This window comes from Anopheles bellator, chromosome 1, assembly GCF_943735745.2.
Source record: "Anopheles bellator chromosome 1, idAnoBellAS_SP24_06.2, whole genome shotgun sequence".
Classification (NCBI taxonomy): domain Eukaryota; kingdom Metazoa; phylum Arthropoda; class Insecta; order Diptera; family Culicidae; genus Anopheles; species Anopheles bellator.
Window position 1 is genome coordinate 24,201,571 of NC_071285.1, and position 27,458 is coordinate 24,229,028.

At 48.5% G+C, this 27,458-nt stretch overlaps 1 protein-coding gene across 1 annotated transcript in view; it reads left to right on the forward strand.

Annotated features, from left to right (window-relative positions):
- Nucleotides 1–16,733: 16,733 nt before the first annotated feature.
- The window catches only part of LOC131215271 (protein jim lovell), a 30,335-nt gene continuing 19,610 nt past the window's right edge, over nt 16,734–27,458 (forward strand). The window contains exons 1-2 of the mRNA XM_058209660.1: nt 16,734–18,897; nt 23,361–23,498. Coding sequence (XP_058065643.1) covers nt 16,734–18,897; nt 23,361–23,498 — 2,302 coding nt within the window. The remainder of the gene's footprint in view (nt 18,898–23,360; nt 23,499–27,458) is intronic.

The following is a 27,458-nucleotide window of genomic DNA, read 5'->3' on the forward strand; positions in this document are numbered from 1 at the left end:
TTTGGCTCCACCGAGGCCGCCTGCACATTATGCTGGTCCGATCGGGGCGCTACTAAACGTGCGCCTATGTTTATGCCCGGCGGGTGCAGCAACATTATGCTCCACCGCCCCCATCGTAGAGTGAAGAGGGCCGAGGCCCTTCAGGCTTGTGATTGTGACGCAAATTATCCCACATACAGGCTAATTATGTGATGGGCTTTCTTTCGCTTGGATAGGCGGACGGTTGAGCGACGGTTTGGGGCAGCCACTTCGACCAAAGTTCAGGTGGGTCTAACTTTCTGTCCCCGAAGCTGTTGTTTACCCAGATCATCGAACATCGAATTTCCCTTCAGATATAGATTTTTTTGTTTCTCTACTCTGCATTGGTTGTCAATTTGGGTTATCCTTATATATTAATCACAATCATTCCGTACAAACTGTAGAGTAAGACTCCAGAGCAGCGGTTGGGTTTAATGGCCAACAGCTCTCTCCAATAACTTAGATAATAACAAAATTTCAAACAATGAAGAAACCATACTCCATCATATCATAAAATCGAAGAATTGGTGTTCCAAAACCGTCGATTTACAGTTCCAGACCTTACTAACTTTGATGGAATATCGAAAGGAATATGAAATCCATTTTGAGTGACCGTTCGGGCCTCATAAATCACATAAAAAATCACATTCTCGTGATCATTTCTTTACAAACTCGACCACAATTTTCATTTTGATGTAGGTACTTGGAAGACTTTTTTGTGCCATTCAGTAACCGACGTTTTTCATTGAATCAAAGGCAACGATCACATTTAGGCTTTTTTCAACAATCGTCAAACTCTAGTCTTCGGCATATCGAATAATATCATCACATACATTGCACACAACATTTTAAGTTCTCAATACTGACTCTTTGAGACTTCTGCTAAAATTGACATAATAACTAATTTCATAACAAAAGCTTTTCATGGAACTACAGTTTAGCTAATAAAAGGTAGTACTTGGAATCAGTTAGTAAAACTAGTACCTTGATCGAACGATTCACGCCATTCCATTGACTAGTACTGCATCGGACATGAGAACTACCGAGCACACCGAGCACCGGTGACTTACGCCAGAGAAAATGTTAATCTATGTTGTTTTCTGTAACGTTGTAGTTTTTCACTTGAAGTATTCGTATCGCTGCCTTAGCTCAACATATGGATGATCAGCTCCGAAGCCTTCTTACACTAGTCGGTTTTGTCCCATTTCGGGCAGACAAGGGTTCGATTGGTAAATTGCGTCACATTGTGTTTGAGCATAATTTTTCCCCAAATCGAGGGAATCGTTTTCTATTCTCTGCTGCGTATCGATCCACCTGCGTCGCAGCAGGGTGGGACTTTTGCATCATGCACCGCACCGTCACTTATCGTAACTCGCTCTGGCTCGTGGCAGCAAAAAGAAAACCGTAAACATCCGCAGCACACTCGAGGCCCAAGATGCTGTACCGGGAAGCGCGGTGTGCGCTACCATGATGCCATTTGCGAATTTATATTTTGCCACCGCTTCATCCATCCATCCTTCCCGGCGACCGACCCTCGAGAAGGAAACTCTCGTCGGGCGGGCTCTGGTGGTAATTGTAGATCGTAGAGGTGAACGCGGAGCACCGAGTGGGCTCCCGGTGTAAACAAAACAAAAAAACCGGGCCGAAGAAGGTTCAGAAACAACATTGCCAGAAGCTCGGTTTCGGTTTCGAGTCCCCCCAATGGCCCGGCCCAGGACGATGCAGTCTCACCTGAGACGCCCGCCCGCTGGCCCGGGATGATGTGTGTATGCTTTTAAGCGAGCTAAAGCACATTCGCAGGCGAAACGTATCATTTCTTGGGTGTGGTGGAGGCCCGCGCAAACACTTGAGCCGCTGTTGCTTGATTTTGCTCCTGGATGCACTCCGGATCCGCACCCGGATCCGCCTTCGGCCCGCTGCCCGATGCACGCAAGTGAGCAAATAAATAAGTTAAGTTTTTTAGTTAGTTTTTCATCGAAATTAACGCCGGCTGCCGGACGGGTGGGTCGGGAAAGCGCTGCAGCGCTTCGGGGAAAACCCGAAAAGAAAAACGACGGAGACGACCGGCGTCGGAAAAACACACGCCCGCCCGGGCGGGTGGTGGTGAAAACTTGTGTGTATTTTTACATCTGACTCCACACCCGACACCACCACCACCCACCGTCATTAAGGTCGTCCGTCTCGGTCGCGTTTCGTAAGCAGTTTCGCTGCTAAGGACATCTGACGAACTGTGGAGCACGATTTTCTTACTTTTCCCACCCAACCGCGTGTATGTATGTGTGTTTCAAGGGTGAGATTTTCCAAGCTGTGTGCAGCTGGAAATGAGTTTTCCCAGTTTTTCCCACTGCAGGCGCACGGTGCAGAAAAATGGTTCCCGCGTTTTTCCTGATCCTTTCAGCACCCTGATGCGGATGCTGATAATGCTGATGCATAAGACATATTTCAACAGGCGAACAAAAAACGGCGACTCCTGTTTTATCGCATGGATCAGCACCGTCGCACACATACACACGCGCGCGCGCACTCGGGCCAGGGATTTACAAGAAAGTCCTGTGTGCGGTTTGCATAAGTGCACGGCGCGGAGAGCCTGGAGCGCGGAACTGTTTCCAGTGGTTTATTAAAAGCGAATAAAACAGTTCCATAATTGAGTTTATTTTTCTCGAACTCTGCCTCTGCACGCGCATCAGCAGCAGTCAGCAGTCGACAGGGCCGGCAGGATACCCACTGCCGGGTGAGGTGCGGGTCTCAGGAATCAGGGCGCCTGAAGGGCGCTGTTCATTAGGTTGTTTGCGCTTCGAACGAAACAGAAAAACGAAAAAGATACGATAAAGGAGTGTTGTGCTAGTTTGACACACATAGGAGAACGTACTAATCGATACCGCTGTTCACGTACGTCTGTTCGAGTTTAGTCGAGCATAAAAACGCCTTCATTTTACCACTCCTTTTAGAAGACGTTAAGAGATAGATTATAAATCACAACAAGGTCAGTAAGATTTCAGTCAATTGACGATTTTGGAGCATCAATTCTATGATTTTGTTAAGCTATAGCTCGTCAATTGATTTTGTACCACTTGTAAACTCTTGTTTTCGATTAAGTTTGCTTGGGCCTTTTGTAACTTTTTCTACCAGTTTCATTGAACAGTTTCTGTAATGATGTAAAACGAAGAATTTACTTTTCACTGTTTACCAAAAGACACATATCGCAATCACTGATTAGTATTTTGACGTATAATTTGACTCGGATAAGTATAATATTTCACTAAATAAATTCAAATTGATTTTATAATTTGTTAAAAGCTGCAGTTACATGCATTGACTGGTGAAAAATATCTCTTAAAAAAATAACGAAAGATTTATGATTTTATGAAACACGAGAATGGAAACTTGATTCTAGTCAATCGGATACCAGTCAACAATGTTGGATAAGTCGTGTGAATAGTATTACCGCTTTTTGATAATCCTTGGTATACAGGCAAAAATTTAAGCCATACATATTTAAAACAACCTAAATTTAAAAATTGATGCAAAATAAAATTTTCGTTTTCCTGTTATGCAGTCTTTTCTGCAGTCCCCAGCGAAGTAGAAAAAGCTGACAGAGTTATCAGTTCAGTGTAACTGAACAATCTTTTTCATAATTCTTGACCAAGAATAAATACAATGTAAATGGTAAAATTATGAAGTACACAAATTATTCACCCTTTACAATCATTTGCCGTTCTTACCGTGTCTCTCTAGTTCAATTTGTTCCTTTAATTTCAATTTGTAAGATGTGATTTAACATTTTTATGATTATTTATTTAAAGCCTAACTTTTCCTATTACCATCGTTTATGCGATTGAAACAAAAACACCGACATGACGTTCGTCTTCTACCGCACGCGGCGTAAAGGGCCAGCTCGGTGTAAATAAGAATTAAATCATTAAAACGGCGCGGTAGACGACAGCACACGGACCTGTGCGGTCGTTGCTAAAATCATTACCAAGTTGTTTATGACATCCACAAGTCTGTTGGTCGGCCAGCAACTGCCAGCAGCAATCGACGACGAAATACATCGGAGCATTCCGATAAGGAGCACGTAATGAAATGTGGTACGGGTTTAATCACTCTCTGATAGTATTTGCAACGGTTCGCAGCCACGGAACCAAACTTTGCACCGACGATAGGTGGCACGAAAGGTTCCCCGATATCGTCCCGGTTGTTGCTCATTGGCCAAAAATGCTATCAGCACAAGGTATTTACGAAGTGCTGGTGCATACTATTAGGGGCAACCTGATAACCTATTACATTTCAAGACTTTTAGTACAATCTTAACTAGGCTTTAAATGTGGAGTTGATAAAATCCGTGAGCCCTGATTAAGTTTGGGAGCAGAGTTGGCGAATTAGATTTCTATTAAAATCTGATTAATCTGGCTGGGCCAGCGTCTTTGCAGCGCACCCATTGCACTAAATTGGACGGTCATCGCGCCCGCCTTGGGCACACGAGAACGCACCAACCCACGGGCACGCAAATTTGCAAAATGCAATTAATGCTACCCGGTGCACTTTAATCTCGACGATAAGGGCATAATTAAATTAAAACTTGCTCAACGCCCGTCCCCGAATATCTCACATCTCGTTCTAATGGCGGCGTCAAACCTCAGCGCCTCGAACACTGCCCCGGTGCCGGAGAACACGGAGTCCGAAATCGAAAGTCCTTGCAATAAGCTACGGCACCAGACGCGGGGAGCGAAAGCGAAAGTGTCGATTGGAAACGCGAAGCTAAACCGTCCACCGCGCGCCACTATCGAATGGCGGGAAATTCCTTCCCCCGAAGGTTCAGGAGGCGAAGACGGAGCAACAAAAAAAAAGCACCCGACGGTTCAACAATAATAACGAGCCGCTTCTTCGCCACTGGGTCGCGACTGGCCTTGAAAAGTCGTTTCTTCGAGAGAAAAAAAACTTCAATCCCAAGTCGACTGCCTTGGCTCATCCCACTTGGCGGCGTGGAAAGCAAAAAATAAACGAATCCCGTTTTGCATAGTGGACATTTTATAGCACTTTAGCACCCTGTCCGCAAACAGTGGTGGTCCGAAAACGCGAAGACCAAAGGAAAAAAAATCGGAGGGGCCCGCTGCTGACCGACCGACTGACCGAAACCCGACTTCGCCGGCTTCCGAAGCGCGCGAAGGACGCCGGCCCTGCGACCCTGCGAAGCCGGCCACCAAAAAGAGGGACACCAGAAGGAGAAAAGAACGAAAAAAACACAGTCGGAAAATCACTAACCTAACCTAAAGTGCGGCAGACGCGCGACGACGCGCCAACGTAAAATGCCAGTCGCGACTTTTATAACGCGCGCACGCTCGCGAGGGGCCTGCAACACTGTTCTGTTCTTATTGTTTTTTTCTCTGTTGCTCCCTCTTCCATTTTCTTTCTCCCGGTCGAGGATTTTCCCACCGCGGTCCAAGGTGAGTCCAGTGAGTTTTCCTGATCGAAATTGAGAGACTTTTTTCGGGCTAATCTTGGCTGGGCACTGACCACGGTTTTTGTTACTATTTTTTCTGTCGACTGTCCTTTCTGGGGAGGTGTCGCGACGGACTGCGAAAGGAGTGGCGTCGGTGAGGGAATGGGTCAACGACCTCGGTGCGACGGCCGGCCAGCTCGATATCCATCGAGTCATTGTTCAGAAGAATTGTCCATAACCTTTTGTAGTTCCTCAAAGTAATCGACAAGCCTTTATCAGGCGCCTGAATTTAGGTAAACCATCAAAGCGCCCCTAAAAGTATGCAACACACAACTTGCTTTTCTCTTTTTACTTTCACTAGATTTTGGAAGCCACTTTTTCCCGGTCGTTGACCCGGAACGTGTTATCTTCCTTCGCGTTGGGGAAATAGATTTTTAAACCCTATCGACACCTGTCTTGTCTTGGTGTCTGTAATGATCGCTCTCGAATAAAGAACGATCATCTGATCAACTAAAAGATTGCAAAATGCCTTGCCATCCCACGACTCTTACGGTGCTGCTGCTGCTCGCAAACTCAAAATGGCGAATCCCCGACATAGGGAAAAAACTATGCTGTCACTACGAACTACGAAGCCACCACCGGACGCTCCGACACGCAGTACATAAGTGGTGGGAAGCCGAGGCCAATTGTTTGTCCAACCCACTCAACACCTCTATGCATGAAAACTATGCGGCAGGGTGACCTATCGGGCAGGGAAAATAGAGGATGGTCCCGTACCCACACACGCAGCATGTGCACATGAGCACTCCGGACCAACCCGTCCAACGGATCTGTCTTCAACTAGCACACACTGGAGCGAACGAGAAGGCGAGCGCAGCGTTTGTGAGCGAGAGCGAGAGAGTGAGGCCGCAAACTCTAAGGGATTTTTGGAGGTCCTTAAAATTCCTTCACACATCCTCCATCACCGTGGGTCAACCGGAGGTCCTTTCCCGACCCGGCGTGCGGCGGTGTCCTTGCTCCCGGGATGACTCCCTTTCAAACCTAATCGGCATTAGAAACATCGCTCGATCTCACTTCCTCGCGTGCGTATGTGTGATTTAATTATGCGCATGTGCTTCCTCGCGAGGGTGGCGAACGAAAGGATGCGCGCGAGAGCGAGGCAGAGACACGTACAAAACTGCGGAGAGCCACAGCGAAGCCTTTCGCGCGACGCGTGACGTCACACGGCGAACGGTGTGCAACATTCGCATCGCCACCATCGTATCGTTGTGTGCGTGGCCTATATACCACTTTTTTGCCTGTCTATCGCCCGCTCTCTCACTCTCTCAGCCCATCAGGCGCTCGCTGGAAGGGGTCGCTCACGAGAGTCGCACAGTTTGTGAGTGGCTCGAAGCGAAACTTCGAAACTTCGTCTGTTGGTCTGTTCGGCGATGTTATGTTTTATGTACACAGCATACGCCACCCACCAACATGAATGGTTGGCGTTTTGGTTGCCGTGGAACGATCGGGTTACGCTCCGCGGCACTCATGGCCCCGTATATGGTGTATGCTGCTGCGGTGATATGTGTGCACGGCCGTGCCGCACACGGGTTTGGCACGGTGCACGTTGCCGCTCAACCTTCAGTCGGTTTCGGTTAGTCGAGGAAAAAACAGCTCTCAAAAAACAGGGCGTTCGTTCGTTGGATTCGAAATTTGTTCCCGTTCCGTTCCGAGGCAGGCATTAACGTGTAGCAGCGTAGTAGAGGGAAGGCAAAATTCTGCAAACTGCAATTTCGGTGCAATAGAGAAATTAGCGAAACAGCAACAAAACGGAAATTAAATCAAAACCACGTTTTTAATAAGCAAAATTAAACAAGCGCGCGCAACACCGCAACTACTACTAACTAATCAGTTCATCCGTTCACATCCTCACACATCACCCGGAGCCGCAGTTTTAATCCGTACGTTAGAGGTGTAACTCGCCACAGAAAGGATATTAGTGAGCCAGGTCGAAGAAGAAGGACACCGGCAAAGGATTCTCAGCGGCACACGATCACGACCCCTGTGGCCAGGTGGTCGAATCAACCGAGACCCTCGAGGTGGTTTATGGCACCAGGACATCGACGACCGCGCGATCAGTTTGCGGTTGATCGGTTGCTAACAAGTGGCCCTCCTTAAGTGAGAGTGAGTGTGTATGTGTGCGTTCCCGTAGGGTCCCGGAAAGGACCTCGCGGAACCGGAATCGACCGTTGTGCCAAATTTTCCGCCGTGGAAAGTGCAATTGAGTGAAGGAAGAACGGGTGACGTGAGTGAGGAACCACAACTAGTTGGGGGAAATCCTTACGGCTCGATGGAGGATGAGGATGTCGTGGCCTTCGGAACCGGCTCGTGAAAGGTGCTGCCTGCCAGCACCATGCAGGATTCATGCTGCGAACTGAAGCCGGTGAAGATCCTGACCGTTGATGACGATGTCCTGACTTGACCGCGCATCGTAACCGTAGTTCGACAGCAGCAGCAGCAGCAGCAGCAGCATGCAGCATTAAAGGATAGAGGCATGACCCACGGTCCCCGGTGGAGATGATGCAGATGGAACTGGTGATCCAAGCCGCATCGGGAGCATCATGAGCTAAGGGCGTTCCCAGACCCCCAGCCATCGTCGCTTGCGGCCCATCACTTTTGGACCCCCCCTTTTGGAGCCTTTTCGAGCCCCGAGCGCGTATCAAAATTGAACATTTCGGACACAACACAAAATTGTTTTGTTCGCCGGGCTGGGCCGCACCACACCCGCTTTCCGTTTGGTTTTCCTGAGTTATAAGAGGCCGGCCGTTTGTGGGACTCTTTCGGCAACGACAACCACAGCAACTGTGAAAAAGGTGAAACATTTTTCGATCGTTCGCGCTGCGTACAGTGTTCAGTTTTCGGGTGCGCCCAAAATTGGTGAGGTGAAAGAAATTGTGCAACACCGTGCGTGGGTGGCTGTGTGGGGGTGATCAAGTGCAATGCCCAGCTAGTGGGAGGCTGTTTTAGTGTACGAAAATTAAGGGCAAAAAGTTTCGAAAAGATGCTTTGCTTTGCTGTTCCGTGTCTGGCCGTGAATGCTAAGCGGATGCGATTTTGGAACAATTTTGGATAACAAGTTGCGGAAAAACCGAGCGTATGTGTGTTTCGTTTTCGGTGGATTAAAGTTGGTTAAGTTGAGAAAGGCGGCTGAGGCTGAGAGAAGCAAGAATCCGTAGCACCGTCCGGAGCCAGCGGAGGAACCGTTTGATGAGTTAGTTTTTCTGCGCTAAAAACAAAGCAAAAAATAAGCCCCCATTTTGTGTTTCCCTTTCGAGAGTGTTTCCTTGTTTTGGTTCCGCTCCTGTGTGTGTACGCGCGTGTGTTTGCCGGATGCGAGAAGAAAATTGTGCGGCCAGTTTTGGGTGTTTCCGTGTTTGTGCTGTCAAAGGAGGTAGGTTCTGTTCTGTGGACTTTCGAACTTAATGTCCAGTTTGTTTAAAGTGTCCATTTTCCTGCCCGTTAATGTTACCGGCTAGATCCTGGTGAGGTGTCCTTTTTGAGCTTGGAAAATGCACCTTGATCCACGAAAAAGTTCACGAATTGTACCTTTTACTGTTGTGCAACAAAAAGCTTCCTGTTGGCAGAGAAGATGAGCAAAGCCAAATAGTTGCAAACACCTTCAGTGAATAGGACCTGGCCAAAACCAAGTTGCAACGAGTTGCCCAAAGAGCGTCGAAAATGAGTTGAAGACCCGTCCCGAACGATCCCGATTAGGAACATGCCAGTCAAATCAATGCATTGGTGTCGGTTGGCAATCAGAGACCGTAGTGGTCCTGTTGGTCCTTGTTGGTGTTGTCCTTGTCACCACGAGTCGACCTTAAATCGATCGACCGGACATACGCTTCGGATCGAAGAAGAAGTTGAAGGTTCTTCCAAAAATGAAATTTTCGTAATATTTCGGGAGTGTTAGGCGATAGGTTTTCAGCTGACGACAATCCCTATTAAAGGGATCTTGTCTTAAATGGAATAAAACCAACGTTTATAGGGGTTCAATTTTCCACAATTTTTCCACAACACAGTACAGTATGGTTAGGAGCATTAACCATACCCTAGAGCACTAACCTTACGTGTGTACGATTAGAGCATTAGACTCGCGTCTTCCTCGTCGTGAAGTGTCTCCGCGATAAGGAATCAACCACTTCACCACTGCCCGGAATTCCACACCTCACCTCAGTGGGCATGCCGGGGCATAAATTATGATAATTAATTCGCCAACATCGCCCACCATCGGCGCTGCACCACTAAACGGCCCGAAAAGTAAGGGAACTATGTGGCAACAACGCAACAACGACGACGCATTGGTTGGTTCGCAGCCCAGCTCCATTGGAAAAAAAGTCTCCCGGGCGGGAAAAAAACCGAACGATTCTCGGTCGAAGCGAGCAACCCTTCAACAACTTTTGGCAAACAACTTTTGGTCTCCGGGTGTCACTTCGACGCTCTCTCTCTCTCTCTCTCTCTCTCTCTCTCTCGCTCTCTGTCTCGCTTTCTCACCCACCTTGCTTCGCTCTCTTTCCATCACGGGTCGGTGGGCAGTAAATTTAATGTTGAAACATTCTGCAAAACCATTCATAAATCAAATCATATTTCGACTGCAGTTGAGTCGATACTCCCCCTGGCCGCCGCCAGGACATCGGACTCGTCAGGATTCGTGTCTGCAGGTTATTTAAAACCCATGGCATACCAGCTGCGATGCCCCGGCCAGCCAGCCCTTGATATCCTTGTGCGCGAGTGTGTAATAAAATTAACCTACTTCTTTCGCCGGAGCTGGAGCGCCGGTCCTTCGTCCTTTCGGTCGGTACCCTTTCGGCAAAGACAGCCGACCCCCGGGCGGGTGGGTTAATCCGGTGTGCGGGAAGGCGACGTTGTTGGCCACGTGCCCACCGTGTTTTTCTGTGGACCCTTCTAGCCACCGAAATCCCGAATTGCGTGTCGGCCGAAATCAACGTCGATAATTATATGTGTAACCACTTGTGATGTGTGCGTGCGTGTGTGGGGATGGGGGGAACTCGTAACGAGTGGAATCGGAGCAATTGTTTAATTATGTTTCTCACTCGCCCGCCACCGCCAGTTATGATTTCGTGACCGAGTCCGGCCGGAATCCGGTTCGGGGTGAGAAAACGGACCGACGAAGGCCAACGTGGACATCGGACCCCTCGGCTGGGGATCACCACTAGGAAACACCTTCATCGCCGGGGCCATGCATATGCTTAATGTTGCGGCCACACACTGGCGAACACCTTGCGCTGTGGCGCCACACGTTGCTTTCGTGATTAATAGGATAAAGAACTGTGTGGCATTTGGAATGCTTGAGGTGCTTACGCCTCCAATGTACGTGCGGAGCGTGTGATTTACTGTATGCCGGTAATAAGAATGATTCTGCTGCTTTTTTAATTCAAATAAAGATTTGTTGTTCGTGAGATACGTAGAACAGTTCTATTCATAGCAGGACACGGTTCTATTCTCAATCCCGCGAGGCATGTTGCCCGAAAATTTCGCTTTGTTGCAGAACAATGACTTTTCAGTCGCCTTATAGTTAAAAGACTATTCATCTGCAGTTATTACGGGTCCTTTTTCTGACGGACTTTTTGTTATGATATTAAATGAATTTCTCATTAAAGAGAGCTTAGATGAGAGATTTTTAGGCTTACGATTTGAAGAAGGCACTTTAGGTATGCAGCAACTGTTTAAAATAAGGATTCTTTCCATATTTACTTTAAACGTAACAAAACTTTTTTTGTAGTTCAGATAGATTTCAATTACTAGGTCTAGAACATGAAAATCGGGCTGTTAAACAGATGGCTATCGCTGTCAATTTGTGCTTCCTAATTATGCTTTTATAGCAACATCACCTTGGTGTGACAACTGGAAAATGATTTCAAGTGGAAAAAGAAATAAATTTGTGCCTGTAAATGACGTTTCGCGGGAATCAAGGCATTTTGGCTACCTACGGAAGAAATTTATTATTAATGAAACTTTCAAATATTATATAAGAACGCTGGATGAACCGAATACCTCTCATTGGCCAACTCATTGGCCTCAAATTGACCAGTTTAAAAGAACGGAGTTGCGATTCGAATTTAATTACTAAAACATATTTTTTAAGCTCATTTGATGGATTGCTTCGTCAGACAATAGACAATGCTTCAACAGGCACTCGTCAGTGACTTGTCCGCAGATGTTTCGTCTTATACCGGGAACCCTTGATGGTCAGAGCTTGCCGAATTCTTGACTTTTATACTCTTATTTTTATTGTTTTGATAACCCACGCCATCTTTTTTGGGCATTTTGCATTGAACATTTCGGTCGCAATAGTAGAAATTTCCGCTGTGATGCATACATCTTACTCTTCAAATAGCCCTACAGAAAGAAGTCAGAAGAAATTTGGCAACAATAAGCACGAACAATTGTTTTCAATGTACAGCGCTACATTTTCAGCCCACTTTTTAGACTAACGTTTCAGAATCTGGCTGATTTTTCAAAATACGACTGAAAAATGGCGGAATTATTTGAAATTTCAATACGTCCGGTGATGATTACGCACTCTGTACACAGTTGCTGAAAACACAGTTTTCTAATTATTGGTCTGGTAGGGTGTACATGACTAATGATCTTGATCCTTACTTAATTTCTTCTGCCTTTGCCATTTTTCATGCAATGCAATTCTCTTTCAACGTGAAAATTTTAGCAACACAAATCTTCTTCCGAATGAACATAATTTAGTGTACCATCTAGGCCAATAGTTTAAAAAATGCTGAACAAACAAATGAACAGTAGTAAAGTATTATTACTGCATCATTCATATTGCCTAGACTTACAAATGTTCGTCAATGGTTTTGAGAAATAGGCTTAATGAAAGCGGTCGTTCAATACTCCATAAAGTGCTTAAGACTCTTCAGTAAGCTACGTCGACTTATGCATCTTAAATACTATCTGAATGTTTCGAGTCATGTACTTCAATTGACTACTTGAACGCCCAAATGTTTACAAAGGCTAATAAATATGGGAAAAGAAATTATCTTCCAATAATTGATACAAATTGTCAAAGAACGGCGCGCGCCTTACTACCAGAACGCCAGCTAATACCCCATTTAAATGTCCTTAATTAAAGGAATATCCTCCGTTTTCCCAACCATCCACTCTAGTGCTGTCAAATGAAAAACTACCCTCGGATTACCGGTTGACAATGGTCGACGGTATGCATGCGAGATGGGCGCCCCTGTAAAGGATAGCAACGCTCGGCAAACTTTCCAACAAATGTCCTCGTGTCCCCGTGTTGAACCGTTGACTTGGTGCAGGTATTAATCAAATATATTGCTGCTCACTTCACGGCCCGCCACCGCAGCGGACCTCTCTCTGTGGCGCTGCTGGTGTGGTAGTAAAATTTTTGACACAAATTAGCACACCCACCCGACGAACGAAGGGTGGCACACCGTACAATAACCGATATGTCGTCCTGTTTTACGGCATGCAACGTGCAGAACTGCAGAACGCGCGGACCGTTTTGTGCGAAAGCCGTTTCATTTCTCCATTTAACCTCCGGAGAGCGCAGCAGTCCCAAGACGTCACCGGGTCCAGGCCGGGCCAGGCCGGGCCAAGCGGTTGGCTTTTCCGCACCTGTGACGTCCTCGGTGTGCAATAATCGTTGTCGAGCGCCGAAAAGGACGCAACGTGGCGAGCAACCTGTGGGAAGGCACCGCACCGAGACTCGGTGCACGGCCCTCGACCCCTTGGGTTCCGGTACGGCATAACATATTCCTTATGATGTGTTAATATGTGTCACCCTTCGTTATGCTGCTGGCTGTGGCTGCGTTGGCTGTGTCGAGTGCCGGGTGCCCTTTCACGAGTTCGCTTCGGTCGCTGGGTTTTCCTTTCAACTGGCTCACGGTTACCGAGAGCCACGGGAGGAAGCCACTCGTGGCGCACTATGGGCAGCCACAAGGCGCAGAAATTTGCCCACTTGGTGGCTGCTGGACCAATGTAAAATCGTACGACAACTTAACACAAAACTTTCCAATCAATTATTCTTTTATGAAGAAGTTGTGGATGTTGGATGTGGATGTCGTGGATGTGGATGTCGTGTTCAGACGCACTTCAGAAGATTGAAGGGATTTTTTTAAACCGGATTTGAAGCGAACGGATTTGAAGCGACTTGATTAAGTTTCCACAGCCCAACGTCCACGGTTCAAGCCTCACTGAGCGGTGCCAATTAGCATGTTTCGGGACATCTATTCTTCCTTCAAGGGGTGTGAACTTTGGCCACTCGACTAGGCACGGCCAACCCGCTGTGATCCCTTAGAATGCTGCACCAGGCCGGAGTAGTCGGAGACGAAGCTCTCTACGGTGTGATGGTTTTATTCCCGGCGCTTTACACGGGTTTTAAACAGAACACAACCTTACGTCGGTCGGCGAACGTCACTTCAATTCACGGCACACGGGCACATGGCGGGTGGGTGCGTTCGCAAGAACCATATGGCCAGAGTGGGCCGGTGCCGGAAAATAATTACACCGAGTGTGGTGTCGTTCGTCGTCCTGTGAGACTCACGGTCACCTTTGCGAGAGTCGTCTTGGGTTGGCATTTTTTCTGCCGTCCTTTGGTGCCCTTCGCATCCTTCGCCGCAACCCATTCGTTGCCTCGATAACGATGTGTACAACTTCCGGCGGCGAGGGCAGCGAGCGGACGCAGTCCGCATGTCTTGGGCGCAACACGGCTCAACGCTCAACGGTGATGCAACGGTGTAAACGGTCAGACTAATGTGTGTTGTGGGGCTTAGTTGGCTGTCTTGTACTATGTGACGGTTTTAAGCGTTTTTTAAGTTCCCTATTGCTTCCACGCGGCACACGGTGTTGGTGTTTCGCTATCGCCAGAAGATCCCCCAGGCTTAAGCAACAAGCCATAAGGATAGTCCAGCCGTCGGAAGAACCTCTTTCTCTATAGTAAAGACATTCAATCACTGAGCAGGGGATGGATTTTATTGAATGTTCACATATCGGCACCGTAAATGTTTGGCAACAATGTTCCGAATTGTTCTCAAAAGTGTAAATCAGTGTTCGATTAGGCTGGATTAAGAATCGAACCGGTACGAGCAATTAGATGCTAAACTGAGTTGGTTCAAAAGTATTACTGCACCAATTTTGTCACGTGCAACTCAAGCCATCTGACCGTTTCTCAAGATCGGCATAATTTTTAATAACTGCCAAAACTGCAGAATTTCATTGCTTCCGAACGCATCTTCATGCTTTGGTGCTTCTTCATGAAAAATTGAAAAGAACTTCAAGAGTAGCATGACAATAGAATTTTATTTTTTTGTTGTTGTCATAACTTCATAGATTCCATTTAAAGTCAGCTATTTAAAACAAACTAAGCCGATAAGTTACACTAACATCGGCAGGCTTTTATACAAATTAATACATGTACATGTCAAATTAATACTTTTGTTTCTTTAGTTTTGAAGTAGTTTTTCGTGTAGCAGATTCTTACAACCTCCACTAATTAAAACTCAGACAGGCGGCCAGCGTTTTCTATAAAATAATAAAATATGAAACCTAATAATGCACATTGTCCATTCACATTCGTTCGGATTTTATCTCCACTAGCGACTCTAAATGATGTCCATGGAAATGATGTCTAAATGATGTCTTGTGTTTAACAAATATTCAGATGGTACTAAGATAGGCGAATACATCATTAGTAGCAATATGACCACGAAAAATGATTTATCACTTCTTTCTTTGTTTACAAGCCATTTAAAATCGACTTGTCATAGTACTTCTGATAAAGGACAAATCAAGTATCGTGCAATGATCCATTTTTTTTGAAGGATTAAAAGCATAGGGAATTTATGAACGAATGTTAAACGTTTACAAGGACTCTTCGCTTTCAATTAGTGCAGTTGAAGGATGGGTTGCTGAATTTAAACGTGATCGTACAATCCTTGAAGACGTCGTATTGGAAAATCGTCGAATGACCGAAAGAGATTTAGTAGAAACCCTAGGCATCTGGTATTGGGCAGTGGAAGTAATATGTTGAGTGAAGTGTTGGGTTTCAGAATGCCGCCAACCAGAATTCATCAATCCATGAATTAAAGTTCCAATTGTTGGAGTACAGTAGTGCAGTAGTAGAGTAGTGATAAAGGGAGATAACAATAGCCCAAATGTTCGACTTAAAATAGAGAAAAGTAAACAAGAGTAACTTTGATCAATACCCACGATACAAAGTTTGCTAATAGAACCGAAACAGTAATTAAATTGCAAGTGACCAACAATGCCGGGTGGTTAAGCAAAGCAACCCGACCCTGGCGGCTTGGGGCCCCACAAGCAGTGTGAAATATATTAAGGGAAAGCTTTTAAACTTGTACATGGAGGGCCACTCTGGGTGGCCGGTCCAGAAGCCACCACGTCCTCGACCAAACGGCAAACGACCAGGCAACAAAACTTTCAAATTGAAACGAGAGACCGCAACAACGCTTCGCAGCTTCGATCCGAACGTCCGTCGGGCGGGTGATAAATTATGGCCGCAAGAACTTTCCGCCATTTTCCCGAAAAGAATACCATTTTTTGTTTTTTTAAATTGATTAATGATTAATGGAATTCGATTACGGCCCTGGTCGGAAGGGGTTGAACCCGAGCACTGAGTTCGCTTGAACTTGAAGCTGACCTTTCTTGGATCGCACAAATCGTTTTGACGCTCGAGCTTTGGCATGTAAAGTTGTCGCGGGGACACTTAAAAACTTTGTCACTTGCGCCCCGAACGAACCGAACTTTGCTGAAGTAAAAGTTTCCTCGCGGGCTGCGCACGTTGAGAGGAGCCGACCCCTGAACCGGAGATCTGGTCGGGTTCCTCTGCGTTCGGGACCGAACTTCTGAAGAAGGCAAAAAATGGCCACGATTTTTTATTCGGGATTTTTATTCGCCGTTCGGGAGTCGCAGACGGCCCCGACTCCCGACTCCCTTTGCAGCAGACGAACCGTCAACCGCAATCGCAACAATAGAATCCCCCGCAGACCCACTAGTCTCTATAGCGTTTCCGTGTTGTCCGTCTACTCCACAGGAACCAGGACCCGGACCCGGACCGGGAGCGGCTGTCGGCTGGTGGCTGGCTGCCGGTTATGGTCCACACGCCGGACCGGAGGCTGTGACGCACTCGACGGGACCGGAACTAGTCCCGACGAGTAGAGGACCCCCGCGCCCCACCGGACAGAAAGCGGAAGCCCGAGCCCGATTGAGTAACGAAGGAACGATGAAGGAACCGTTCGAAGGCGCGATGCCGGACCAGGAGCACTACAGTCTGCGGTGGAACAACCACCAGAGCCACATCCTGCGGGCGTTCGACACGCTCCTGCAGACGAAGACACTGGTGGACGTGACGCTGGTGTGCGCGGAGACGAGCATCCGGGCGCACAAGGTGGTGCTGTCCGCCTGCTCGCCCTTCTTCCAGCGCGTGTTCTCCGAGACGCCCTGCAAGCACCCGGTGATCGTGCTGAAGGACTTCCGGGGCTGGGTCGTCCAGGCGATCGTGGACTTTATGTACCGGGGCGAGATCAGCGTGCCGCAGGAGCGCCTCTCCGTCCTGATCCAGGCGGGTGAGTCGCTGCAGGTCCGCGGCCTCGTCGACCACCCCGTGGCGGGCCCGAGCACCCCAACGCCCGCCCAGTCCCCGGAGGACTTCAGTCTGTTGGACATTTCGCCTCCGCTCACGTCACCAGCAGGCCCACCGGCGACCACCCCGAAGCTACTCCGACCCCCCCAGGTCTTCGCCGACCCGTCCCTCAGCCTCCCGACAGCGACCGCGGCCGATCTGTGCACCTCGCCGATGCCCCGCCGAAAGCAAGCGCGACCGAGGAGACGTTCGGGTGAGTGCGGCCCGCAGGACCTGAGCAGTAAACCCTCCACGCCGGTACCTCCGGTTCCAGTGCCCAGTGCTGATGATCGGGAGGGGGCCAAGGACGAACGGGGGCCACTGCGGGACGACGAGCTGGGAGATCTGGACCTGGACCTGGATGACGACGACATCGACGAGCTGGAGGAAGGGGAGGAGGAGCTGGACGAGGAGGACGAGCTGGAGCTGGACGAGGACCACCTGAAGCGTATCCTGCGCCGAAGTCAGTCCGTCGACGAGAAGCTGACCAAGGAACAGGAGCAGGACGAGGAAGAAGCGCGTGTGGAGTCCCGCGGAAGTGGGGAGAGTGGCGAGGTCACGCGGAGGTCACGGTCGTTGCAGAAGCCACGAAAGGGTGGGTCGAAGGGGGCGGGTGATGCCCGTGATGCTCCCCCGCTGACGCCTTCGTCCTCGTCCGGATCGTTCGGCGTGTCCGATGGTCCGGAGAACCTCTGCATGAAGAAGTCCTCGCCAGTGGGTGCAGCCCGGGAAGGGGGCGGGGCGGAAGGACGGGGTAGCGTCGGGGATAGCCTCGTGTCGCCGGCGACGAAGGACTCCACGGCCGGTGGAGGAACCGGGCTGCTATCGCTCAAGGACATCCGGCACCTGAACCGGGCGGCCCTGAACCGCTCGCTCGGCTCCCTGTCGCCGCCGCCGTCGTTCGCGTCGGCCCTCAACAACAACCTGCACCCCGCTCTGAGCCTCATGCACCACCACCACCACCACCACCAGCAGCATCACCCGCAGGGTGAAGGGAAGCGCGTCAAGCTGGAGGACCGGGACGAGGTCGAGCGGTCGCTGCTGGCCGGCCACGACGATATGGAGCCGCCCCACTTCCTCGATCACATGGACCTGGCCCTCGGCACCCACCAGCACCCGCTCGCCCACCACGCCCACTCGGCACACCTGGCCGCGGCCGCCGCTGCCGCTGCAGCCGCCGCCGCCCATCAGCAGCTCCAGGCCGAAGGAAGTGAGAACAACAACAGCACCAACAAAAAGAACAACAACAGCGGGGGCAACAATCATGGCAGCTTCCTGAACCACCATCATCACCACCAACAGCAGCAGCACCACCATCCGCAGAACAGCAAACATCCTCACCACCCACCACATCATCACCCACACCACCACCATCAGCCGCAGCAGCATCACTCGTCTAGCCCCGGAGCCCCTAGCCTGCCTCCCGGAGCCCCAGGACCTCCTGGCGGCAGCAACAACAGCAGCAGCAGCAGCAGCAATACCGGAAGCAACACCGGAAGTAGTAACAACAACAACAACAACAACAACAGTCTGCACCACCCGCATCAACACCCGCACCACGGTCTCAAGTCCGGATCTTCGGCGGGCGGTGGCGGTGGAGGAGGAGGCGGTGGTGGACCGAAGGACTTTCTCCACAGTCCGACGCTCAACTTTCCGCCGTTCTTCAACCACTCCGCGGAGGGACCGGGACCGAGGCCGCCGCACTCGCCGCTGCCCTTCCCGCACCTGCCGTCGGTGTCGTCGCTCACCCTCACCCCGCCCCACAGTGAGTATCGTCAAAATCGATCTTGAAATTGAGTTGATCACTTCGATCGGTAAACTAAAAATGGCCACAACCACCACAGGGACATATTCGATCGTGAGATCGAGATCGAATGACCCACATGTTTGGGGTGTACTGGTTTGCCGCTAGGGGGCGCTGTCACAGATGAATCGTTAACATACCTGCTGGTTTTGACAGGAGGATCACGTTTTTGACAAGTAGATCACTTCAAGACACTCGACATCTCGACTCTTTCAAGAATTCGTATTAAATCCACAAAAGATATTAGATTGACAAAATAAAGCATGGCCCATTTAGAATCGGGAACAATTGCATGATTTCTAGCAGCGCCTCTGGTGGTCGGATTTCAAAAGTGTTGATAGTCATATCTTCAGTAAACATTCAACTTTCAGTGCTGAAAGTTTCATCTTAGTACGTGGAGTTTATGGAAAGTTATGCTTAATTGAACTCTAAAGAAGAAAAATAATTCTGCACAATCACGTCGAAAACACCACGTGGCCTACTTTAAAAATCCCAAAAACAATCGAAAATTATTGGGCAACAATCAATAGGAAGTTGATGAAGACTGAAAAGGTGATGTGGAATGCTGCAGAGATGGCGAGAAATTGGATCAAATTCGCCGCTGAGGTGGACCAGAAGATTGTGCAGAAAATTATGGCGCGCATTCCAAAGAAAGTTCGTGATTTCATCCGATGACCGACATAAAAAATTTCTGAAATTTTTCTCTTAAAATACAATAAAATACCTTCAATTTGACACCTTGATGTATTTCCTAAGTCAAACCAACCCAAAGATAGAGCTAATGCAATTGTTCCCGGTTCTAACTGGGCCATGCTTTAGTATAGACCACAAAGACCAAAGTGCGCTTTGAAATGATTGGTCAAATGATTGGATCAAAGCTTGGTTTGTCCAAGTTCCATGAGAAAAATGTACAGGACGGATCGTCGAGACAACTCCAGTCTTGCGCTGTTCATTCGATGCCTGCTGGCGGAACATTACGGAACTAGCAACATCTAGTGGTCCCCAGGATTGGCTAACTAATTAGAAAATCCGATCGATCTTATCGATTGCATGCTTTTGATAAGAATTTTGATTAGAAGATGGTGCCGCATTTTAAAGTAAAACCTCTGTATATTTTTCGTAGGGGCCAAAGCGATGTCAAATTGTTGTACAGGTAATGATTTTGTATGAACTCAACAATGCAATAATAGGTAAAAGAAGAGGTTTTTTATACACAAAGCTAATGTAGCAACATCTAAGAGAGCAACATATTAATACTTTTGTCGAACCCTGAGATGACTTCAATGGCCTTGTGTTTAGCAGTCAACTATCATTTGTTGGCAACCATTGATGTCTCTATTGTGTGTTGATGGACACTGTGACCAATGTCCGATACGACCAATTTTCAAACTAAAAATAATAATAACTGTATTAATAACTGTAACTAACGTATAAGTAATACTGTCGTGACGAGGAAGAAAACCTTCATTGTTAACAGATTAACGACCTGCTGACAGATAACAATTAAATTTATTCCGAAAGTATCGTATTTTGTAGCACTCTAACCACTACAAACAGTGGCCTATAAATTTGGGAGGCCAATGACCGAATGAGTGGCCTATAAATATCGGGCTCGGTGTCACCACCTTCTGATGGACCTAACGGACTGGAGCATGGACCCTTAGCTTCGAGGGTACTTGTTGTCGATTTATACCAATAACTCCGCAGTCCGGCGTGGTCCAAAACATGCCCTCCCTGCGCAACACTTCCCTGGCCTCCGCATAACGGCCACGGGATCAACTTTCGGAGACCTCGTCGAAGAAAATGTGGTCCAATTGTTGGCAAACCGCGACGAACAAAAGCAACGATATGGACACCTCCCGGCCAATTTAACGACACTTGACAGCAGCTATCATTAGACGAGGTCCATCTCTCCCGCTCGTGACCGGCAACCCTCCTTGCCTCGCCCCGCGCGACGCTGAGTTGTGGAAGAGGTCCAAGAGATACCTCCCGAGGTCTGCCCGGGGTCTGAGGTACAAAAAAGCCGCACGCACATCCCACTTATGTGCCATCCATTTCCGGTCCGGTTACATTGGGATATCACCCACGCCACCCCTACCCCCCTCAACTCACCCACGACACCCCCGACCAGGGGAGAAAATCTTAAAAGCGCCCCCCAAGAGCCCCACGAGACCGAGCCCCAGACCAGAGGGCAATAAACATAAAAATTAAGATATTTCCCCATTGTTGTTTTCCACCGAAAATTTCGCGCAACCCACCGCACCACCCACCCATCGCAGGCCGGAGCCGAGGGTGGACCGACCGGTGGAGACCGATCAACAATGACCATATAAAATTACATATTTTACCATACACGCTACGGCGCGAGCTCCGAGTTTCGGGAGCGATGCGTCGCTCGGCGGTCAATGATAACATCATCTTCAGACCCCCTCCAGACGTCAGCCGTCACCCACCCACTCGCGCGCAAGATATGCTCCACGCTGCACGTAATTAACGCGCACCCCGCGCGGCTCGAGAAAGTGTCGTTTCTTGAGACCTCCTCTTCCTCCGAGGTCCCGTTAGCGCGTTCTCAGACGTGTGGTGCCCCACCCCCCCACCGGCCGCTGGACCGAACATGATTAGGACGGGAAAATGGCCCACCCTGTGGTGGGTGTTATTATTTTCCTTTGTTTTTTTGCTTCCTTTTTTTTCGGGGAGCGTTGGGAGGCCGAATTTTCCACCCGAAATTGGGAAGGCGTTTTGTTTTGGCCACCCCCGGTGTGTGTGTGTGAGTGTGGGTGTGGGTCACACATATTCGAGACACACGCACTAACACACACATATATAATGGACTGTGGGTGAGATGGTTCTCACAAGCAAACGGGCCCGGCCACCGGTTTTCGGTGGGTTTATGTTGGAAATCTTTTTGGAAATGTGGTCACCACCCCGTTTTTCGGTGGGTGGTTCGGGGTGGTGCCAGAGGTGGGCGTCCAGGCGCCCATTCATTCATTCCATTCCATTCTGGGTCGCAGTCGCTCGGACTGCGACTGTAATTTTGGCGGACTTCGACCCACCACTCGACTTTTGAGCGGAATCCACGGACGCTTTAATGTATGTGAGAAGGTGAATGTGAATGTGTATGGGGGAGAAAAATTAAAAACAAACCCCACGCGACGGGGACGACCGGGGTGTTGGCGGGGCCCATTTTTCGGGCCTTCGGGACGGCCCGAATATCGTCTTTTCTTAATTGCGTAGATTTCACGCGTCTCGTGGGAGTCGCATTTTTCCCGGGCGTTCAGCTGGACCTATGCTAATAGCATTTTGCGGGGCTTTTTTCCACCGTAGCTTACATTATATGGCCACGGTCTAGGCGAAACGGTAAACGGAGTATCGCTCTGGAGTGCAGCGTATGAGGTCTATTATTTGGCTCTTCAAATATTTGGGCAAAAAGGCCAAGTAAATGTAACAGGAGAACACAATAGATCTACGTCAAACGATTGTAGGATGGGTTAATCAAATCCTTTGTAGAAAATTTTTCCCGACATCGATCATTCTAATGAGCTTTGGGTCGTAATGACCGCCGCAGGTCTTCAATTCGTTTCGTTACCGTCAGTCCTAAACAGTCTTGACAGTATCAGTATTCTTTGGGTTGATGATCAGAAAAGAGTTTCTTCGGATCACTCCGTATTAAGGATCCGTAAGATCCTTAATTAAGAATAGAACTTATAGAACTTATCGAACTAAAGTTATGAAACTGACCTACCATTGATTATGTTAAGAGCGGACAAAAACTACTAGTTGCTACTCTTCCAACACGTAGCGCTTTGGGATACGCTAAACTCGTTCAATAGTCACTTTCCGCCAAAAGTCAACTGACGGCTCGGGCGACCCGTTAAGCAGTTCCAATAACGACTTTATACTGTTTATTTATTAAGTCCTAGTCCGTCGAGTCGCTAGGCTTAATTGACAACAATGAAATCAAATGCTAAAGAGAGATTTATTCAGAGATTCAAAGACTTAAAGAGATAGATCAAACTGGATGCACTCAGATAGATAACCTAACTTACTACCAACATTAAATTAACAAAAATTCTTAAGCTGACACCGAGACTGTAAGTGTCAGTAGGTAGTCCTGGAGGGTTAACATTGTTGGTCAGGAGTCCCGCAACATCCACGACATGAGTTAAGAGATTCGAGTCCGAGCAGGAGCCATCGAAGGCGATCAGACGGGCGCTGGCTCAAAGCGATTCTGATTCGGATTGAACTATTGGAGATGCAAATTGTCTGAAAACTGTTTGAAGATTTTTTTCAAGAGTCCTAAACAAAACGAATAGATTTGGACGGTTTACCTAAGGATCCGAGGGACACATCCAGACAGATGTCCAGACCTCAGGCATTTAGCTAATTTTATTTTCTTACTTACTCCCTTCGCTTTCCCATTGCAGTGTTCGGTCTGGACTCACCGCTGGGCCTGTTTCCGCCCGGTATGGACCCGGGCAAAATCTACAGCCCCCTGATGGAAATGTCCGACCCGCGGAGCATGCACCACGACGGGCCCCCGTTCCTGAAGAAGAAAAGTAAGTGTATGTATTATTCATTTCCGTTTTGCGTAACAGCGTGTTGTTGACACAATCGGCCCACACATCACCATCGACCGATTGATATTGTGGACCCGGCACCGGCCGCACCTGCCGAGAATCGCCCGACCCGATTTTCCATTTGCAACCCCTCGTGGCTCGAGAAATGGAAAATCTATGGCCGCAGCCGAGAGGGCCGCAAACTGTCGCCGGGGGCTAATGAAGCGGGAAAGTGTAAAACATTAGAAAACGAAACATTGCTTAATGTGCATCGCCACCGCCGCCGATCGTTACGCGTGGCCGAACCCGTCCGAACCCAGCTGACATAAACGCGGCCGGACCCCGGCTTCTGGTGCATGTGGTGTTATTTTCTTATTTTTTGTCGCAAAGCGGCGGTGGCGTTTGGTGATCTTGTCATCGGTTACACGGCCCCACCGTCGTCGTCGATCGTGTCACGCATGATCCAACACACCTGATCAATCGATTGAGTTATTCGAGGCTCGGCCTTCGCGCGGCTGCCGGTTTGCGGGTAATCGAAAGCCATTAGCAACCGCACCCGGTCCGGGGTTTGGTGGACCAGAATGTTCCAGCGCCACAGGAAGACATCGATCGGGGAGCATGTGTGTGAAGTTTCACACTTCGCCTCGCGTGCGATCGCTTCCTCGATCCCACGAGGCCGCCGGGCGCTCCGTGTATCCGCTTCCGGCGTTGGCGAATTCTCTCGCCTCACTCGCCGTCCATTGGGCGCCCGAAACGAATCTCTGGTCCGAGAGGGTTGGAACCGTTGTCGGGCGAAAGGAAATGACGCACTCGTTTTATTTCTTGGGCCCCTGGGAATCGTGGGAATCGAGAGAACGAAACCGTGGACCTTAATAGAGCTATCGGAGGCACCCGGGAGGATCCACCGGCGGCACTGCCATTCTAGAGGTCAGCTGTTTGCCAAAGTCTATCAATAGAGTTGGTCGTGTGGTTTGAACTTAAAGCAAATATATCTATTTTAACTTTTTAACCAATTAAGGGCTGAATGGATACATGACTGGACTACACATTAGAAGATATCCTTAAGCTATATTTTTAGGATTTCATTTCTTGCCAAAAAATAAAAATACATATAGCTATTGTGTTTAGAGCTGATATTCATCTGTCCAATGGCAATCTAGGCCATCAGCAACCGGTTAAACCATAATCAATCGAAATCACTTGGAATGGAATTTTCGTCAGAACTACGGGCTAACGGGATTAGTTAGTAGAGAAGTAAAACGAATAGGATTTTTTGAACATTTTTATTTTCATACAACAAATTGGTTAATAGTTCAAAAATTGTCCGCGAAGCTGATGGGAATATATGAAAAATTTGAGAAAAGTTTACAAAAAGGTATTTGAAAGTATACTTTTGAAATGTGTCTTGTGAGACCTTCGGGATCAATCTGACCGGTTTGTTCCTTCTCCGAAGACGAAGTTTGCTTTGTACTTGCAACAACCATAATCGTTTTTGGTAAATTTTCGGCTGTCACTATTTAAACAAATATGCAAACTTTGTGTAGAAAATTCATTGTTTAAACCTTTAAGGTCTATGGAGAATTTATTTTCAAATAGAATACTGTAATGTAAGAATAGTTGTTAGTTTCGAAGCATTGAATCCTCTCTGAATTATCTTTCTTTATTTTACTGCAACGCTTAAAAAGCCTGTCTTCTTTAGTTTTATCGAAAGTCTTTACCAAGGAATTGCTGATTTTTGAAACATACAAAACCTAAAGAGATTTGCATACAGCAAATCAAATTCAATTTCATAGCTGCTGTCTGCAAGCCACTGTCGGAGCAATCGATTGCCAAACATATTGCCAAAGTTACTAGGAAGCAATATCCTTTTTTTTAAATTAAAAAGACTTATTCAAGCTTGGGAAACTTCGTATTCCGGTTTACTTCAACACCCCGGACACAACTTTCCTGTAGATTTAATAAAATGAATTGAGCATTCTATGTGAGATATACACACATTGGTCTTATTGCGAAAAATGGGAATCAGATCTGTACTGCCTTGGCGCTCTTAAGAATACTCGGCCCGCATTATCCACACAGCATAACCGATAAAAGACATACAGAGCGAACCCGGGCAAAAAGTAACTTATGCTGCTCATTCACGCTCAACGCTCAGGAGGAAAGGAGGACGCAAAAAAACCATAGTCCCCGGTCGAAGACGAAACACCGAAAGCCACACAAAGGCCGGAACCAGCCGTTTCAAAGCGACTTGAGAAAACTTTCCACCGTGGCGTCGTGTTGCTCCGTAATGAGTAATGTAACGTATGCGACTCCTATGCTGCAGCCCACGAGCACCCCAGAGCCAGAGATTTTCATTTCCTCATTTGCAGCATTCAACTTTGCTCATCTCTCGAGCGCAGCGCCGAGACATGTTTGTTGCGCCGCGCTGCCGTCGTATTTTCATAACCCAAATGACAGACTGCTGCCGCCGCCACCGCCCCCCCCACCCGTCAGTGTGTGAGGTTTACGTGAAAACGGCATCGAAAAGGATGCGGAATTTCGGGGCGAGCCAAAACCGTCCGCCGACGCCGGAAACGGCGTCCCCATTGTCGTCGGAGCTGCCGGAGTTGCCTTATCGAATTCAGAACGCTGAACAGATCCTGAGCACCGCCGCAGGAACCACGACGCAGGAAGGCGAAATGAAGACGGAACGCGCCCTTCGAATGTGTGGGTGAAGATGTTAAAGTTTTTCTCCGCGATTTGCGCGATTTTTCTCACCACCCGAAAGTGCACACGAGTTCAAAGCGAGAATTTCGCTGCTCTTTGCGTCGTGGCGGAGCTGGCAAAACAATTATTTTAAGACGGTCGCGCCCGGCGAAGGATCCCGGCGAAGGAAAAGATCATTTCTGGTCGCAGGTTTTTGATGTCTTCCTCGTCGGCGGCGGTGCATCCCGGCGAACTCGGGCGGCCCTTTCATGTGGTGTTTCACCCGGACACACTCCTCCGTTTCCCCAACGGGTCGGCGTTTCGGGGTCTTCGAATGTCCCTTTTTTGGTGGGTGGCACGGCGCACCATACATTTGGCAGGCAGGCAGGCCCTTCGGTCGGTGGCATTGTGCCGATTCCCTTTCGTGAACTACCATTTTCCACGCTCCCGACAATCGATTTTTAGCAATCGTTCATCATATCGCGGGCGTTTTGTTTGGGTTTTTTCTCTATTTTTTTTTTGGGTCGCCCCATTCTAGTCACCCGGGTTCCATATGCCCCCCGCGGCCACCGCGACCCCGCGGCCACCGACCGTTGATTTGTTATTTTTAAAATTTCGATTAAACAATTTCGCTCCGTCGTCGTTGTCGACATCGTTGTTTCGGTGAGCTTCCGTAGGTTTTTTTTTTTTGGCAAGCAGAACCCTTTCAAAGGAACCCCGGCCGGTTCGCTGTGTGCCGGCACACACCACCCGCGCATCCCGCGTGTGTTTCGTTTTCGTCCTTTTCCTATTCGTCCGATTGTGCATGCGATTCGCTGACAAAACGGCTGACATGCAAGCCCCGCGAGAGGGCCACGGCCCACAGCAACATAAAAACCGCACACAATAATATGTTGGGCATGTGCAAATCGTACAAAACAAAACTGAATTGCCAAACAAAAAGGCCACAGGGTGTATGTGGGCGAGTGTTGTGTGACTTCCAACATTCGGCCGGGGAAAGGAAGACGGTTTCGGTCGCGCTCCAGACGCAGGCATGACTTCCGCTCCAGAAATGCATCCGACAGGCGCGCCTGGCTGCACTCGCCCCAGGTCCGGGTCTTAAACCACCACCTACACACGCACGCACACATACACACTCATACATACTAACAGATTGGCAGGTGGTGGAAAGCGACCACGAGTTCTGCTCGAGCTGGCTGCGCGTTTCTATTTAAGCTACGCATTTTTACTACTGCCTTGTGGGGTGTGTGTATGGGTGTGTGGCCGCAGTGGCTTCCGGTG